This window comes from Rousettus aegyptiacus, unplaced genomic scaffold (assembly GCF_014176215.1).
Source record: "Rousettus aegyptiacus isolate mRouAeg1 unplaced genomic scaffold, mRouAeg1.p scaffold_m13_p_3, whole genome shotgun sequence".
Classification (NCBI taxonomy): Eukaryota; Metazoa; Chordata; class Mammalia; order Chiroptera; family Pteropodidae; genus Rousettus; species Rousettus aegyptiacus.
The window spans coordinates 142,319,415-142,337,876 of record NW_023416306.1 but is presented as its reverse complement, the minus strand read 5'-3'; the positions used below and the strand labels follow the sequence as shown (position 1 = coordinate 142,337,876).

Here is an 18,462-nt window from a genome sequence, read left to right as displayed (position 1 = left end):
ATCCCTAAATCATGTCACAGACATTGAGCTAAACACTGATTCTCATTTGTTGGATCAGTCTCCCTTCTACCTGAGTTTTCTAAGTAACTAAATCTTATTTTCCTGATTTTTAAAAAACTCTTATTTTAAATATTTTTCAAAGAAGTCTTTTAAAACTGCTTTATGTACTTCCTTGTCTTCTTAAAACAGAAGATATTGAGCATCATTTTATCTTTTCTTCCCAAGGTGAGTTTAGCATTAAAAACAACCAACTGTTACCTTCTCTGAAAATCTAATGATGTCTCTGAGGCTTCTGAGATGTTCATTCAGCCTATATAACAGGGCTGCCTTGTGAACAAGCAGCCTGGTCTCTCCAGGGGAATATCAACTTCATCCTTAATCCCTACTCTGTCATGTTAGACGGGGCTGCAGAGCTCTGTTCAGATTAGTGCTACAGTGAGAAATGGAGGCGAGCCCTTGCACAGATATTGCCCAGGGGTCCCAAGGTGGAATCCCTTGATAAGGTGGGATGGTGGAGATAGAGAAGGCTGGGGAGAAGGCAGGAGAAGAGCATGCAGGGGAGAGATGGAGTGGTGAAATGAAAACAATATTGTTGAGCAAGTGTATGAGCTTATTGGAGGTTAGTAAAGTTTACTTTTAAAGAGCATATCATTACATCAGTAATTATAAAGGTGAGCTTTAGAAAGTGAAATGAGATAAAATAAAAGTCAAATGTGATAAAGTGATCGAATTAATTGGTTAAAACAATGTTCTGAGGATATTGCTGACAGGAGAAATAATGTTTTTTGCAGCCAATGAAGAATTTTGTGCGTAAGCCTGCTTATCATCCAAAAGCTATTTCGGTGGTCCCTCTGGTGCCAGATGATACTTATTATGTATAACGTATAATAAGTCCCAGTGGGCCTTGCTTCACTTCGCATTTCCTTTGCTAGGCCAGGCCATCCCTGCAACTTAGATGAGGCAGTATTTTAAGAGCAAAATCATCTCTAAATGTTAATTGGATTTTTTTACATGAGCGAATCTTCCATTTATTGTCTGAAACCTGATGGAATCTTTGCATTGAAGCAAATTTAAATAAACTATATTGAAAAGCTAAGCCCACTGAATAACTAATATCATATTCCCCTTTTCATGCATTTTGAGGATTGTCTTGTTGACTTTTCTATGTAAAGTGTAGAATTGCAGTGTGGAGATAAAGGGCAACCACCCAAATGGGAACAAGCAGAGTCATAAAGCTTGGTAGAGCAAGGGAGACAGGGTTACCATTACTTGCATTTGGCAGAGATTCAAAGGCAGGCAGGGTAGTGGAAAAGGTTTATTGTGAAAAAGAAAAGAGAAGCCTTCAGGTACACATTGATTGGAGGTTGTCGGCCTGGGGAAGCTGGCAGCAGGCTAACTAGAAGCAAGACATTCTCTGTGATCCATTAGTGAGAGTATTTGGCTTTCTCTGGTTGGTCCTAAGTTAGAAGAGTCAAAAAGTAGGGAAGATGTCAGCCATTGACCAAGTTATGATTGTTCTGGGCCAGTTACGGAGGTTGTCGGTCAGAGTTCTATTATGTAGGGTCTGGCCACTGTCAGTTTGAATATTCAGTCTCTTAGCAGGGATTTCAATTTTTACTTCTACTTTTAATTTAAAGTATCATATTCAGAATAGAGTGGCAGTTGCTTTGAATGAAAATAAACCCCCAAAGTTAAATAATAGGACAATATAGTGTGCGCCATTCATTTTATTCCATCTAAACGGTATAGTCATTTAATTAAAATTTGAGTTCATTTGATAGGCAATCAGTATAAGTAAATATTTGGCTCTTAATTAAATTGCACTTGTTCCAGATCACTTGAACAAGTTCCAGTTAATATTTATTTGGAAATGTTGCACATGTGAAAAGTATAAACACACACACACACACATATACACCTGTATATCTCTATATCCAGCATCAAGCACTGTTAAATATTAACATTTTTCAAATGTCTATGTCCATAAATAAGTTTTTACTGAAACATGGCCATACTTATTCATTTGTATATTAAATATGGCTGGTTTTGTGCTACAATGGCAGAGTAGCTGTGACAGAGACTGTGTGCCTCTCAAAGCCTAAAATATTTAATCTGTGACCCTTTGGAGAAAATGTTTGCCAGCCTCTGAGCTAGGGTGTTGATACTGACATCATATTCTCCCTTGGTCATTCATGGAGTGGGTGAACTTTGTTGGCAGTATGGCAAAGTCTAAGAATCATATAGACTGAGCCAAATAAGAGAATAAGGGATGACTTCTTTGTTCTAGACCACATAATGATGAATGAGCTCTGTTACTCTGTTACTGTAACTTGGGAAAAAATAAAAATGTTCCCCTCACATCATTTAAAATGAAAAGAATGTCGCTTAACATTATATATACATATTCTTACTGAAAATGTATTTTCAGTCAATAAATTATTGGTTAGAAGAATTTCAATTAAAAATCAGTACCATTTTCAGCCACTGAAATGTTTTCAATTGAACATACTGATAAATTGAAATTCCTCCTGACTTTAGGTTCCACCCATGTCTCACTATTGACTCTAAACTGTAATCAACAAGCCTTTTTTGGATGCCTATTTTGTGCCAAGTATTATATTAGGCTCTGGGATTACAATAGTGAATGAAAACAGATCTAGTCCCTGCTCAAATAGAAAACACAGGTACAGAGATTGGCAAACTTTAAAGGGTCAGATATTTTTGGTTTTGCAAGCCACAAAGAGTGTTTGTAGCAACCACTCAACTCTGCCATGGTAGCAGAATTGCCTGCTCCTGGTATGGTGGGAGAATCAGGTATTATGTAAGTATATGGAAAATTTCAAGTGTCATAAGTATACTGAAGGTGGGACATAAGAACTTAAGAACCTCAGAAAGAGACTTGACTTAGTTAAGGAATCAGGAGAGGTCTTTGAAGAACTGGAATTGGAGCTGAGATTTGAAGGATGATTTCTGCTTCCCTAGCCCTACTTATGTCTGCTCCTGGAGCACTGGCACCATATGGGCTTTGGCAGACAGTGGACCTGGGCTCAAATCTCAGCTTCGCTTCTTACCTATCATTTAACTTCTACTCCTCAGTTTCCCTGGTTGTAAAATACAGGTAACTGACAGCGGTAATAAAACATTAGACCTATATTAGGCACTCAGATTCCTAAAATCTGTCACCCTCCTGAGATGTAAAAGGTCAGCCTTGGCCCCTTGAATTATTTGGCCATCTCTGAGCCACCTGTAATCACTTAGCTTTTTAATGTCCCTGTTGAATGGCTTCTCTCACAGGTGGACTTTCTAAAGAAGCCCTTGCTCTCTTCCAGCTCAACAGCCCTCTCCTGTCCTCTTCTGGACACACTCTGTCATTGTAGCTATGTAGGTCCTGGCCCCCTCCTTCAGGATCACTGCATTAGCTTCATTCACATGTTGAGCACCTTTCCAGTCTGGCACCAGAGCAAATGCTGCTGCTAGAAGTTGAATGAAATCCAGTCCCTGAACCTCAAAGTGCACATGATGGGAGAAAGGGACAAGTGAGATGATTAGAATCCAGTGGATTCCAGTGGCTCTGAGAGGGTAAAGAGGAACCTCTAAGTCTTTGGGGTGTTGGAAATACAGGGATGTCTGCCCAAAGGAGCAGCAGACACAGTCTGGCCAGGAACTGCAAGAGATGGCTGAGTGGAGATCTGCCAAGGGTACCAACAGACAAGAGCGGAGGACTGGCTTGTCACAAAGTGAAATGCCAGACTTCATCCCAAAAGCTCAGGTCAACTTTTTGCTTTAATATTCTTTCTTGGACACAAAAGGTAAATGAGTTAATTCTTAGTGTATACCTAAACCAAATAGTAACCGAGCACAAATGTTTAAATAAGTATTAAAAAGAATTGTTTTAAAATTCCAAAAATTATATACCATGCACTATAATTTATATACTATACCAATTTATATACTATAACTTAGGTTACCAATAAACGATTTGTGTACTAACCAAATGTCTTAACTGGATAAATGCTCTACAAGATTTTTTAGGCCAAGAGATACTATGAAAGATCAAATAATTCATATAACTGTTATTTTTGTTATTGTGATGGAAAAAGACTTGATACAATTATCTGTATTTTGTTCATTTAATTCCGAAAAAAAGTAGTAGTTATAATTCAAGCAGAACCAAAATTTCAGTAAGAAATAATAATCAAAAAAATCATTTGCCCAGAAATTGTTGAAATGTCTCTTGAAAAAATTAAGATCTTGACTAGGAAGAGAGTTTAGACCTTGGTTCTCAAACATTAGAATCACCTGGAGAAGGTTTTAAATATTATTCTGTTCAGCCTATACACCAAGATGTCTCCATATGGTTTTAGAAATCTGTCCAGCTAGCTCCAACATGCAGTAGTACAAACCAATGGTTTTAGACAAATATGTAACAATATAAAGTTATCAACTGACAGAAATTAATCAAGATATTTTGACTTTTAAGTTGCCTATCCAGCACTGGTTAGCAAAATAATTACTAGAGCAGTGAGAGTTACAATGCACAAGGACCATGTCAAAACTTAACATGGGTAGTTTTTGTACATTTTTAATAACCACATTTTAACAAACTATTTAGTAACATTAGCAACCACAGTTGCTATGAATTGTTCTAGTTTTGTTCTTAAGAAAGCAAATTAAAAATGCAGATATGTATTAAGTATTCCTGAAATTCTTTGCATTTAAGGTCTTGTTATCATAATTATTTGTATGATTTCTTCTTTTACATTAACATTTTTTTTGCTAAAATAGGACATCAGAGGAGAAGATAACTGTTAAAATGGCTCTAAATATAGTGGGACAAGTATAGTCCTGGTAATTGGTTACATGACCCCCCAGATTTCCCCTTTCCAACTGAGGATTCTTTGGACAACTTAGAACTTTCATAGACACTAATAACCATCCAAAGCTCTGTGAAATGCATATAGAATTTTTACATTTTATTTTTATTCCTACAGAAATGAACAAACACAAACGTATCAAAAAAGCCCATTTCCCAATGGTTGGAGATACTACAAAAAACAGTAACAAAGAAAAACTAACAAAATAACTTCAAGTATACAACTGCTGTGAATTCAAAAGGCATAAACAAAACTACAGAAAAAGTGAGTACTTTCATAATTTGCAACTGTCAATGAAGTCTTAAAGTTTGAGATTTAATAAACTCACACAATCCCCACCAATAGCAGAAGCAATTCTAAACAATATAAATGAATAAATATGGTCAGATTACCAGGTTAAGTGCTAAAAGTCTCATTTTGCTCCCATGGTTGCAACCATTAAGTCTCTTGATATCTTCAGAGAATAAAAATTGACAAGTACCTATCAACAACCATCCACAGGAAAACTGTTTATATGCAGTGTATATTTGTATTTTGTTAAATCTAAGAAGCCATCAATAATAAGATGCAGCCTAATTCAGAGATGTCACAATGTGAAAAACAATGTGTCCCAGAATCAAAAAAGTGTGGCGTGTGTATGTATCCTTAAAAAATGAGATGTAAGGGAAAGGGAACATGTAAGTACATGCATTTCTTCATTTGAGAAAAAGACACTACTCTATTTTGTATTTCCACAATTAGTGTGGCAAAATACAAATGTCAGAACATTTGAGATTTTTTGAAGTTAAGCCTTTAATAACTGTTTTTCTTTACAGGAACAAGAACAATCTGATGATATCGTAAACCAAACTACCTGTAAAGAGAAAATCTTATATAAATTATGCTCTCTTTTTGTAATAATTAAAATACTATATTGGTGAAAATAAATAGATAACAAAAAACAACATACTTTATTTCCATGTTTGCTGAAAGACCCCACAAGGATGTATGTCTTCATAATTCATTCGACTTGAAAAACAAATTGAAAAACAACAGGCATGCACAACTGTACCAATGCTAAGGATTTCAAATTATACTGGTTAAAGATTTTCTTAACAAAAGATAAAACAACACATTGCTAAGTACACAGAAACATGATTTTGCTCTAAAGAATAACTAAACTGTTGCAGGAGGAAAGTGCTTCCTAATAGACCGAATAGTGTCATATAATAGTGTGCTCTAAGTGGGTAGTGTGTTTAACTATGCAACAGAGTATTATAGTATTTTGTCTTTTCCAAGTCAAATTATCGTCTCTTAAGCCAAAAACAAAAATGAAGTCACCAAAAACATTAACATATATTGACAATGTTATTTCCATGTGTGACAGAAAAGTACTAAAACATTTTTTTATTTCTTTACTTTTTTTATTAATACTTCAAAAAAAAAAAAAAAAGGAATACTTCTTAGGTTTGGGGTTTTCTGTGTTTTGTTTTGTTTTGTTTTTTTGTTTGGCATTTTAGTGTCCATTGGCTCCTTCTGAGAGTATCCGCGAAGGTTCAGTAAATTTCGCAGTGAACAAATAAAAAAGGGCTGGTGTGGGTACCAAAGCCAAAAGGGGTAAATCTTGCTCTAGTTTATCCACTCTGGAAATGGAGATTATTCCATAGGCATGAAGTAACCAGTGGCTGAAGAGGACAATGAGTCTTTTCTTCCTGACCAGGAGATCATAGCAATTCTACATAATTTTAAAAAGAGAGAAAAGAGAAAAACAGATTATCTGGCTGAATCAGCTAGATAGTTTATTACATTTTATTTAAAATGTGTTATTTGTTTTCATGTAAAATCATACTCTCAGAATCGTGGAATGTTTGAGCTAAAAGGGACCTAAGGCATCGCCCACTCTAGCCACTACACTTACAAATGAGGAAACTGAGGCTTCCTACCATCACATCATATAAGCACTCAGAGGCAGCACCAGGTCAGGAACCCATGTTTCTAAGATAGTTTACACCACCATCCAAGCCTGGAAACACTACGGTTTCTTCTGAAAGATATGACTAGGAGGGAAACTCCACATTCCTGCCCTGATCACTGCAACTGAGTCTATAAGTGAGATACATCCACCCAAATTCTTTAACCTCTAGCATTCCTGGAGTCTACTGCCTGGATAATTAGAAATGAGCAGAAATAATATGTGACTACTCTGATTTCCTTTTTATCTTTATTTTAATACAGCTTTACGATATACAGAAATTACAAGGACCAAATTATTTATTATAAAATATCTGAATGTGCTAATAAACACACTAAAATATAATTTGCAATAGGTTAGTTACCAGTTTTCTCTTACTAAATGGCTCATCAAGTCACCTAAAGCTAGACTGTTCCTGATTCAGATCCTTATTTCATGAACGTTGTATATAGGAGAGATTCCCAGGGGCAGAGAAACAGGTTTCAATGTAACATAACTACTATATACAATAGTTATGGGTAATAAAAATTCAAAATCTTCATTTTATTCAAGGATTGAATCATTTCCCCCCTCAAATCTTTACCTAGGGTTGATAAACATGCCCAAACTAATCTGCTTATCTTCTTTAATTAAACATACTACAATGTTGATTAAAGATTACAAAGGAGAATGGGGATAGTATACAAATGGAAACATCTGAATAATCACCATAAAAATATTGTCTAGTTTTTCTACTCTTCTACCTAAAAGTCATTCCCTCTCACTCTTTCACTAATGTGATAGAAAAATAGAGCACGAATAGCAAACACTCCAGCACTCCAAAATAGTTAACGACTTACTTTCTCTGGGTTGAGCTGTATTTATGTTAAGAATCACGAGAAAGTACATCCACTGTAGTGGGCAGTTGAAGACAGTACAAAGGCACTAGGTTAGCAAGTATAGGATGGAAGAGTAGTAAGGCACTTTTAGTCCTTAGAGTTTAGCCTCAAAATAAAGAGATCTTTTTTACAGTGGCCTTCCACTGAAATACTAAAAATACCATATGATTTCACTTATATGTGAAAGCTCGAGAACAACATAAACAAACAAACAAACAGAAACAGAATCATAGATACAGAGAACAAACTGGTGGTTGCCACGTGGGAAGGGGTTTGAGGGCTGGGTGAAAAACAGTAAGGGATTAAGAAATACAAATTAGCAGTTATGACATAGACACAAGATGTAAAGAACAGCATAGGGAATATAGTCAATAATATTTGTAATAACTATGTATGGAGCCAGGAGGGTACTAGACTTATTGGGGGGATAACTTCATAAATTATATAAATGTCTAACCACTATGCTGCATACCTGAAACTAATATAAAATAGTATCATCAACTGTAGTTGAAAAATAAATAAATAGAGGAACAAAATGGATATTTCAAAACAAACAGTATCAGAACTAATGTTACTAGTAATGTTATTTCCAAATCATCAAAATATTACAGATATTAGAGGGCAAAAATAAACATCCATATGCAGGAAAATAAAACTGGGGACAAAATATAGAAGGGTCTGGAATGTGTGATGTAATTATTGATGACAGTGTTGCCACTGTAAAATAAAGTGTAACATTAGTTCTATATACGATAAAGCATTTTTTTACTTCCCTCAAAATAGTGTTAAGTTTCAACCTTTCAATAATTCAATATTTTCTATGTGGGTAAATTATGGGAAATAATTTTATTCTCCACCATGCTAGACAGTTAAGCCTGAGTACTTCACTAATTTTGCAACCAAATACAGTCCAGTATACAATCTTTTATAAACATAACCGAATGTTGAGTGATATCAATTAGCCAAGGATTACTAAAATGACCAGCTGTACAATGTCATATCATATGTACTATTGTCCTAGTCAATTGTCAAATCTATAAAAAAAATTTTTAACAAAGGAAAAAAAGATTTCCTACCTCTATTTCAGAAGCTGACATGTACACAGCCAGAGTAACCAAAGATAATACTAATATTATGTATGGGAAGGCATAATCTGAAAAATAAACATTGATATAATGTTAAAAATTAAATACATTTTCTGAATAAACCATCAAAAAAAAATCAAACAATATAACTTCCCCCAAGGTCGAAAACACTCTCTACCAGTCCTGGGAGAGACTTAAGCCCTAATGCCCTAAATGCAGGGGTCGGCAAGCTTTTTATGTAAAAGTCTGGATAGTAAATATTCTTGGCTTTGCAGGCCATACAGTCTCTGTCCCAATTACCCAACTCCACAGTTGTGGGAGCAAGGCAGCCAGACAATACATAAATGAATGGGCATGGCCATGTTCCAATAAAACTTTATGAACAATAAAATCTGAATTCCATGTAATTTTTACATGTCAAGAAATATTACTCTTCTTTTGTTCCCCTCAACTATTTAAAAATGTAAAACTATCCTTGTTCCAGCTTTGAAGACCCCTGCCTTAAAGCATCCATTGAATGTAAAGAATTAACTTCTCTCCTATGCATCTAGATACTAGCTATATACCAAATTTGGAAGAAATTAGAAAACAATTACTCAAATAACTTTCTGCGGTATGTTGAACTTCAGTTGGGAAAGGCTATAAGAGTAATTTAGCTTTATTCTTTAGAAAAGTTTATATATCAATAAACCTCAAAGGATAAATAGATCGTTCAGTACTTTTAATGTCTAAAATTCTATAAATTTCTACAGTAGTCTCCCCTTATTCACATGGGATACATTCCAAGACCCCCAGTGGATGCCTGAAACCATGGATAGCACCAAACTCTACATACACTATTTTTTTTCCTTTACCTACACACCTATGATAAAGTTTAATTTATAAATTAGGAAAAGTAAGAGATTAACAACAATAACTAATAAAATAAAACAATCATAACAATATACTATAATAAAAGTTATGTGAATAGCTTTGGGGCCATTATTAAAGTGAAATAAGAGTTACGTGAGCACAAGCACTGCGATATTGCCGACAGCTGATCTGATAATTGAGCTCAGTGACTAACAGGAGGGCAGCATATACAGTAACTGTGGATATGCTAGACAAGGGGATGATTCACGTCCCGGGAGGGATGGCGCAGCATGGCACGAGATCTCATCGCAGTACTCAGAACAGCGCTCGATTTAAATTGCATGAACTGTTTAATATTTTCGGACTGCGGTTGACCTCGGGTAACTGAAACCACAGAAAGTGACACTGTGGAGAAGGGGGGGACACTATGTACTTCAAATACAGGATAGTAATAATACTTTAAGCAAATTATTTTTATTACAAAATACCACCTTTCTCAAACTATAGCACGCTAAAACAGATGGACAATTTGAGAAAAAAATATCCTGAATTATTTTTCATACAATTATTTTAAAACAATTCAATTCAGTTTATGAAACCACTAATCATTCTACATTGCAGTGAAATCCATTTGGAACAATTTCAAATGTTTCAGGATGCAGAGGCCGGAAACCGAATTATCTATAAAGTCCTGATTCTAACTTACTGTATCAAAAATTTTTCATAAAGGAACTATAAATCTAGGACTTAATGGTAAATAGTATTCATTATCATATTTTGTATGTAAAAACCAGATTTTTGTTTTTTAATTTATACAGGGTTTTAAAATCTTATTTAGGTTATAAGCTTCAAATACAAGGTATTCTCTATATAGAAATTAGTTTTGATTAGTGCCACTGATTTCTTGAGAATTTCTATTCCATTCCAAGAAACCCTGATTTTTTTTATAAGGCTTATTATATGTTTTAGCAAAAATATATACTATGGTTTATTTTCAAGGATTAAAAAAAACTATTTTTTAAAAAAACTCCAAAATTATACTCAGAGAAAATACTGTTTATCACATATAATAATAAATGTACTCATCAAACTTACATAAAAGGCCTCCACCAACTGCCTGAAGCACAGTTAAAATTGGGAAGAAGTAAAGTGCAGCATAAATACTTTTAAATCGATCGGACTTCCCCAGCCCACAGGCAATCTTCTTCACCAGGAGCGGCCGAAGCAGCATCATTAATACCAAGCAGAACGCGTAATAGATAAATACAATGGTGTAGCTTTAAAATAAAATAATTGTATTAGCAGAAATATGTTTTAAAATATTTTATGATTGATCATTAATTTAAATTAAGGGTCCTATAAAAGTTTTTAAAAGTATATTAAGTCTAACCATTAAATATTCATATTGGTGGACGGTTGGCCAAAAAAACTCGTACATCACTGGAAAGGGCATGTTGGTTCCTCTCCAGGAGGCGGTTTGGAAATGTGGATCTAAAATCCTAAAAAATGGTTATATCCTTTGATCCAGCAATTTTACTTGTAGAAATTTATCAAAGGGAGATAATCAGGGATACACAAAAAACTTTATGAACAAGGTTTTAATTAGATCGCATAATAAAACTCAGGAAGAAAATAAATATTCGGCAACAGAAAAGTGGTTTAATTTTATAGTACATTCAAGCTAGAATTTTATACAGCCATTATTTCATAGTTGAGGCTGAGGGTATAATTCTATGAAATAAAAAAAGCTTTATCAGTCTTTTACACATAAATGTTGATCATATATACATAGACAGAGATACAGAGAAAATAATATCTATACATGGAATAAATAATTTGTAGGCCTTAAAGGTAGGAAGATGTAAAAGATTTTCATACCTTTATATCTGGGTCTTATTTTTTGAAAATTAACTTTTTTATATATGTGCTTGTGTATTTTTAATGCTTAGTGCTATTAAGAACTTGCTTAAAAAGGATGATTTCATTGGCATATTATGTAATGAAAACTTGCTATTAACTATGAGAACATAAATATCAAACTCTTCTATTAAACCTTTACCAAGAAAAAACCATCAAATGAGCACCAACAATTAACAGAAATTCTAAAAATGAAGTAGTCTGGGATAATATTACACAGAATCGTATGAATTTGATATTTTTAAAACAAACATTCTAATGGAAATTACAAATGTTTATCTGAGGGAAAAAAGAAAGAAAGAACATTACCCAAGCACTCGAATAATCATTCCAGCTACTATTAGGTGTTTCCTATATATAAGGCATTGCACTGTACCTGATATGTGCACATTTATTTAATCCTCACAATCACCTTATAAGGGATCATCCTTCCCATTTGATCATGGGAAAACTGAGTTACAAGAGGCTCTGAATATGTTCACTTAACACAACAACTGGCAGACTTGGGATACAAACTCAAGCTGGTCTTTAGCTCCAAAACCCATACTCTCTTCTGTATGTCAGATATTGCTTCTCTGCTCCACATCAAAAAGGTTTTCCTTATAACTCCCTTCTTAAGAAACGTATGTGACTTATTTTATAAGTGTTTATATACACTTTCTAAACACCAACACAAAAATACTTTCACTTCTATTATACCAAGATGTATTTCTACTTCCTCCTATCAGACTACGTATCCCTTAAGAAAATTATTTCTATAATCTTCCCCAGTACATAGAAGCCATTTTATAATGCTCGATATGTTGAAATAAGTGAAATCCGTAATTATAATTTTTGAAAAAATGATCTCAAGTCTAAATACTTACAGTGGATAGACAGCTTCGTGAGTACAGTGCACTGTGGTAACATAGTCTGGACTTGGGTTGTAAAGCATTGTGTACCAATCAGAAAGCATCAATACTCGACATGAACGGATATAAAGAACACCAACTGGATCACTCACAAGTAAGGTGATGATAGCTGCCATACTGCATTCAAATAATGCAGTGATGTGTTGGAAAAGTGCACTGGAACTAGTAAAACAAAAGAAGCACAATTACCAAAAAAATTTTAGTGCTAAGTGGCTTTAATAAAACCTGGATATGATTCAAGATATGGATTCTAAAAAAAAATTTTAACTGGTAAATCCTGAAAATAAAAATCTAAACAGGTAAGAAAAAACAAACCTATAAAAGAATTTAATTTTGTTTACAAAAAAGGGATATACATCCCAGATAATGCTGGGCCAACAGTATCTAAATACGTAGAAGAGCAGAAATTAGATCCACATTTATCTTCAGTATCTTGCCAAATTATCAAAACTTATTAAAACAATTTATGCATCTGTGATATTAAAATTTAATGGCGGTAGGTGGAATTAGAGGGAAAAAGTTATTCATAAAGGTTCCTTAAGGAGGTGACAGTGAAAAAAAGGTTGAGAAACATTGCTCTAGCCTCAGACAGCTAGGCCTCTGCTTCCTTGATTGTAAGTGCAGCATCTCAGGAAAATGTAAAGGCTGGTCCTTGTGTTCATCGCTACCAATTTCCTAAGCAAAGTATAGTTATGCGAACTCCTTATAAAACCCACCTTCTTTCCTGCTTAATCACTGATCACTGCTCTGCCCTCAAACCAAAGCTCTAACCTCTGCTCCAAGGCCCTCCCTCAAAACATACGTGGTGTTTTAGTTCTAATGCATTTAGTGAGGTTCCTCTTACCCCATCTTTTTTCTTTGAGCATTTATTCTATTTTAGCTTTAGTATCACATCTTTCTCGCCCCCATCTCTCATTACGGAAATTAAAAAGATAAGACATGCTTTTGAAAGAATCTATTTATATATTCTTCTGAAAAACAATGAATGCTTTCCCAACATAAATAATCACTGTGGATTTATGAAGTAGGATCTAGAAAAGTGCTGATTCTATTTCCACCTAACCAGCTTTTTCACTTCCATTCCCTCTACTGGGGTCTGGCCATCACTGTTTCTTGGACGACAGCCTTCTAGGATATCTCACCTCTAATCTACCTTCCACAGGAGTTATCTTCGGAAAATATAACATCCAATGATACAACTTCTCTAAACCCAAACCTTCGCCAATTAATCATTCACTCGGCAAACAGTAGCCGAGTGAGCATATTTCACTTGCCAGCTGCTGTGCTGGTCTTGGGAGATTCCATGGAGAACAACAGAGATGGGCACTGCCTGCCTGGAACTTACAGTCAGGGATGGGCCAAATGTTAAATGAAGAAGCAAACATAACTAACTATAAATTGTGTTGAGTGCTAAAAAAAAAAAAACGAAAACAACAAAATGAAGAGTGCTATTAAGAAAGAAAAATAAGGGGGGCATATCTACTTTAGATTGGGCCAGGGAGAGCCTATGTAAGTAGGTATAATTTAAACTGATATCTGAAGGGAAAAAAGGCAACTAGGTAAAAAGAAGAGAATATTTCAGGCAGAGAAAACAGTGCAGAAAAGACGTAAAGCAGGAAAGATGCTGAGAAATTAGAGGAACAAAAAACCAGTAGAGTTGAAATATACTAGGGTAGAAATTGGTTCTTCATTCCCAGTAGAATAAAGTTCACATCCTCATCAAGAACATTAACATTCTGGCTTCAATCTACCTTTTCCACTCTCCTTTTTATCACCTTCTTTTCATATGCAGTCCCCACTCTGACCACCCAGACTTCCCTTCCTCCCACAACAGATTACATATTTCATGCCTCCATGCCATTGTTTACACTGTTTTTCCTCTGCCTAAATGTTCTCTTTCTTTGAAGTTTTTCAGATTCCACCAGGCGCAATTTATCTCTTCCATTCTTTGTGATTCCAGAGCATTTTGTTTATAATTCTTTTTATATACTTTCTGTTTATACATTTTTAAGACTGATTTATATTACAATTAGCTGGATATACATTTGTCTTCTCTACAAGATTATGGCTCCAAACCATGTCAGTTATTTTTGTATCTCCTCCCCTGATCTTCTAAACATAAAACACAATGCTGAATCGATGTCTGTTGATGTAATGTGTTAGTGTAAGTTTTCATAATTAGGTTGCAGCTATATCATTTTAACATGATAATAGATTAGTAGTATTAAATTACAAAATATTTGCTCTAGAACAATAAACAGTTTGTAATCATAAGCAATTCTTTGTAGAAAACCAATAAAGATTATAATTGATACAATTTAAAAATACATTCTTTCAAGATCATTTAGAGTAAAACAGATATAATATACTTCCCTTACTAATTACTGAGGCATTCCCTATCATTAAATTTTCTTGCCACAGTCAAAAGTAATCAGAATATAAAGCAAAAACAGGTGTGCCATTTTTAAAACAACAGAAGTATAATTACTTGATAATGTCTTCTAAATGATAATTATTTCAATATCATTCCATCCAGATACATTCATAGAAAGTGCTAACCTCTTTTTCCCTGAGTACCACTCAATGAAGAACCAATGTAAAACAAGAGGAAGCATAGCCATAAATCCGAGATAGAGCCAATCATAAAGTTCTGGAGACTCTGTGCAAGGCTGACAATATTTCTGTGCATTTGTTCTCTGTCCTCTTGGGCACACCTATAATATGTAAAAACAATATTTTATGTACAGATATTATTTTAGAATATTAACACCCTCCCCCCCAAAATCATTCTATAAGATATCCCGTTTAAGTTTAAACATGTTTACATGTATGTCTTTTAGAAATAAAAAAACAAAAGCATAAGTAAAATAAAAAAAAACATTGCTTTTGCCTATATCTGTAAAATGCTCTTAAAGGATTTCTTTTACTAATTTACTGAAACAGTAATATTAAATGAAAAACCTAATTATTAATATCATGTAAAAATAATTGCAAAGTGTTCTACATTTATGATGTTAAATCCAAGTCATTGTACTACATCATTAATAAAAAATAATTAGAAAATACTATAAAATTATAAAATGTTTAAGAAATTGCTATCTGTGACTGTCAAGAAAGATTATAGACAATCAATATGACAACAAAGATTTTATTAATGCTTCCATAGTCTTTTATAAATTAATGAGCGGATTGAAAAAAAAAGATATTCTACATGTGAAAATACTTCAAAAGTCAAAAGATTTTACAAGTGAAATAACACACAACATTAAGACTTACCCCACATTCTCCATATATTTCAGTTGAGCCATTTTTAAATAGTAGGGTCTTCCCACAGTAAAGTCCAAGGCATGCTGGTTGAATATCGACAGCTTTTTAAAAACAAATGCCAGTACAGTAATATCTTTTGTGATTTAAAAAAATTATGCAATAGTTGAATATTTGAAACACTGTTTCAAGTAAAAGATGGTATGCATTATAATGACAAGTCTTAATGCATTTATTTTAAAAATTAAATTTCTCCTGTTACACTATGACACTGCAGAAAGTTACACTGCAACCTCATTGTTCATACTGTTCCTTATGATTAAGGTCCTCAACCAGCAGAGCGGGGTCTGTCTCCAGAACTCAAAGCCTAATCTGGCATGACTCCGATGGCTCCAGCCACTTTCCTTGATTAGATAGTCTAGATCTCTGAAGTTCCATTGTTAATATTAATAACAGAATTCATAGATAATTACTTTTCTTTTTGCTCAGTCAGGATATTATGTGATACACACATAGGCACAATCTATTATCACTTTTCATAATATAACACCAGAAGTGCAGAAAGAACATAATTTCAGAATAAATGAAAAACTTTTAAGTAAATAAATTCACCTTTATAAAAAGCTTATTACATTGTCCTACTTTCTGTCATTTTTGTCGAGGACAGGTGAAAATTTCATCAAAGCTGTCAATGGGCCACTGACCAATATTTGGAAACCACTGCCTTTGAAACAACTCCCTTGATCTTAGTCTCAAAGAAAACAAAAAGCAGCTCTTCTTTACCAGAAAAATTCAGGGCCTGCAGATTCTTTGATTTCATCATCAAAGAATCTTCCTTATTGAAGGAGGATTTTTTTCATCAGTGACATGTTACCCTTCATTCACTGATTCATTCGTTCAGTAAACATGCATTAAAGTGTCAGATTACACTAGTTAGGGACCACTAAAGAGTCACAGAGGTACATTATAGAGTCCTTGCTCTCAAGAAATCTACAGCCTAGTGTGGAATAAATCCAAAAGAACTGTGGTCGACTATGAGTTAATTTAAAAATTATATATTTTATGATTATTCTTGAACAATCATTTCACAAATTCTTCATGAATTAACAATCTAGAGACTGCCTGGTCCACAACACGCTTTCTCCTTTCAAATTCGAGTAGACTTTTGATTTCTTTCTCCTTGTGCTGCTGAGAAAAAACAGAAACAGCACTGACTAAAATGCCTCATTTAATATGTTCGTTTTCATTAAATTTCTGAATTTTTAATAAACCCAGGGGCATCTTTACCTTACTTGGCACTTAGTTTTAAACCAACTGTAATCATGATGTTCTAAACTAACAGATGGAATGAATTGTTCAGATTTTTTGAGAAGGCATAAGTTAAAGAATTGGAAGCTTTTTTCTCGACGGGCTTTGCACCTATTAGATGCTTAATAAATACATCTGAATGTAAATAAGGTAAAGTTTCTTAAAACCCAAGGCCTGACAACCAGTATGATAAACTGAAAGCAGTAGTTTATTATCGACCAAACAAAACCCTAACTCCCGGTGCTCCTTCACTTTCCTCTTTCATTTCCTTTAGTAAACTAGGCCTAAAATTTTGGCTTTTTTTGCAACCATCTTGCCCCTTTATGAAGGGCCCTATCAACTATGTTAGATGCTGAAGCAGGAGACAATAGTTACGCGGCAATTAGCTTCTGCTTCCCTTACTGTATTTCTGCACTGAAAAATGTGAAGTCAGTCCTCATGAATGTTAAACAAAGGTACTGAAACACAGAGGTAGAGTGACATTTCGAACAAAACAACAAAGGCCTGGCCTTTCCCCAGCACGTAGCTGGCCTCCCCTCTGCAGCTTGTCAGGAACCAAAACTATCCAGATCCCGGGAAGAGTCTGGAGGAGGCCTGGCCGGAGAATGGGTGGGAGGAAGGGGCGGGGATGAGTCTCTATTTAGAGGCCGCCCGCCGGGTGAGCCCAGAGCTAGCAGCAGAGGGAAGAAAAAGGGACTAAGACAAACGCTTCCCTGGACCTCGGTGACCACTCACCCATTGGCCGTTCTTAAGTTCCCCTGGAGAAGATCCAGAATCAGCGGATCCAGCCGCAGAGCCCGGACATCCGGGCCACAGCTACCTCAGCGGCCCCGCCTCCTGGTAACCCGGGCGACCACGCCGAAGCCCCGCCCCTGACTTGCGCTTCCTTGTCTAGACCCGAGACCCCGCCCCCTGAGTGAGGCCAAGCGTCCTGCTCTTCTCACGTCGAATACAGATAGGCCCAGGGCTTGAAGCCGGCGTTGCGGGTGGGTGGTCGAGTTCCTCGATGCAGACAGTGGTGAGCACGCGGCCGGCGCCCTTGCTGCCACCCCACGGCCCAGGGACGCCGGCGCTGTCAGTGGTGGACATGCACACTGGCGGCGAGCCCCTGCGCATCGTTCTGGCAGGGTGTCCCGAGGTGGTCGGCTCCACGCTGCTGGCCAAGCGGCGCTTCATGCGCCAGCACCTTGATCACGTGCGGCGACGGCTTATGTTCGAGCCCCGGGGACACCGGGACATGTACGGGGCCGTGCTGGTGCGGAGCGAGCTGCCTGACGCGCACCTGGGCGTCCTGTTCCTGCACAACGAGGGCTATAGCTCCATGTGCGGCCACGCCGTGCTGGCGCTGGGCCGCTTCGCGCTCGACTTCGGGCTCGTGCCCGCGCCCTCGGCCGGCGCCCGCGAGGCCCGCGTGAACATCCA

At 35.8% G+C, this 18,462-nt stretch overlaps 2 protein-coding genes across 4 annotated transcripts in view; one reads left to right on the top strand and one right to left on the bottom strand.

Annotated features, from left to right (window-relative positions):
- Nucleotides 1-4,947: 4,947 nt before the first annotated feature.
- LOC107519594 (JNK1/MAPK8 associated membrane protein) lies at nt 4,948-17,889 on the bottom strand. Of its 2 annotated transcripts, none has more exons than XM_016162422.2 (7): nt 17,776-17,889; nt 15,745-15,818; nt 15,028-15,182; nt 12,424-12,630; nt 10,736-10,917; nt 8,780-8,856; nt 4,948-6,588 (listed from the first exon to the last, which is right to left on the bottom strand). In XM_016162422.2, the coding sequence occupies exons 1-7, from the start codon at nt 17,777-17,779 to the stop codon at nt 6,370-6,372; spliced, it is 918 nt and encodes a 305-aa protein (XP_016017908.2). In that variant the 5' UTR covers nt 17,780-17,889; the 3' UTR covers nt 4,948-6,369. The 2 variants fall into 2 exon arrangements, with proteins under 2 accessions (XP_016017908.2, XP_016017907.2); XM_016162421.2 differs by having other exon boundaries at nt 15,745-15,836; nt 17,776-17,880.
- A 45-nt stretch (nt 17,890-17,934) lies between these two features.
- The window catches only part of L3HYPDH (trans-L-3-hydroxyproline dehydratase), an 8,865-nt gene continuing 8,337 nt past the window's right edge, over nt 17,935-18,462 (top strand). For both annotated transcript variants that reach the window (XM_036239574.1, XM_016162420.2), the window contains exon 1: nt 17,935-18,462. This exon is cut by the window's right edge and continues 101 nt beyond it. In XM_036239574.1, coding sequence (XP_036095467.1) covers nt 18,047-18,462 — 416 coding nt within the window. In that variant the 5' untranslated portion in view covers nt 17,935-18,046.

Bases quoted from the DNA above. Each gene is read 5' to 3' on its own strand.
- LOC107519594 (XM_016162421.2), bottom strand. The intron at 10,918-12,423 runs GTAAGTATTTAG...TTTATTTTAAAG, and splicing joins CACGAAGCTGTCTATCCACT to CTACACCATTGTATTTATCT. The intron at 8,857-10,735 runs GTAAGTTTGATG...TTTATTTTTCAG, and splicing joins AGTTGGTGGAGGCCTTTTAT to ATTATGCCTTCCCATACATA.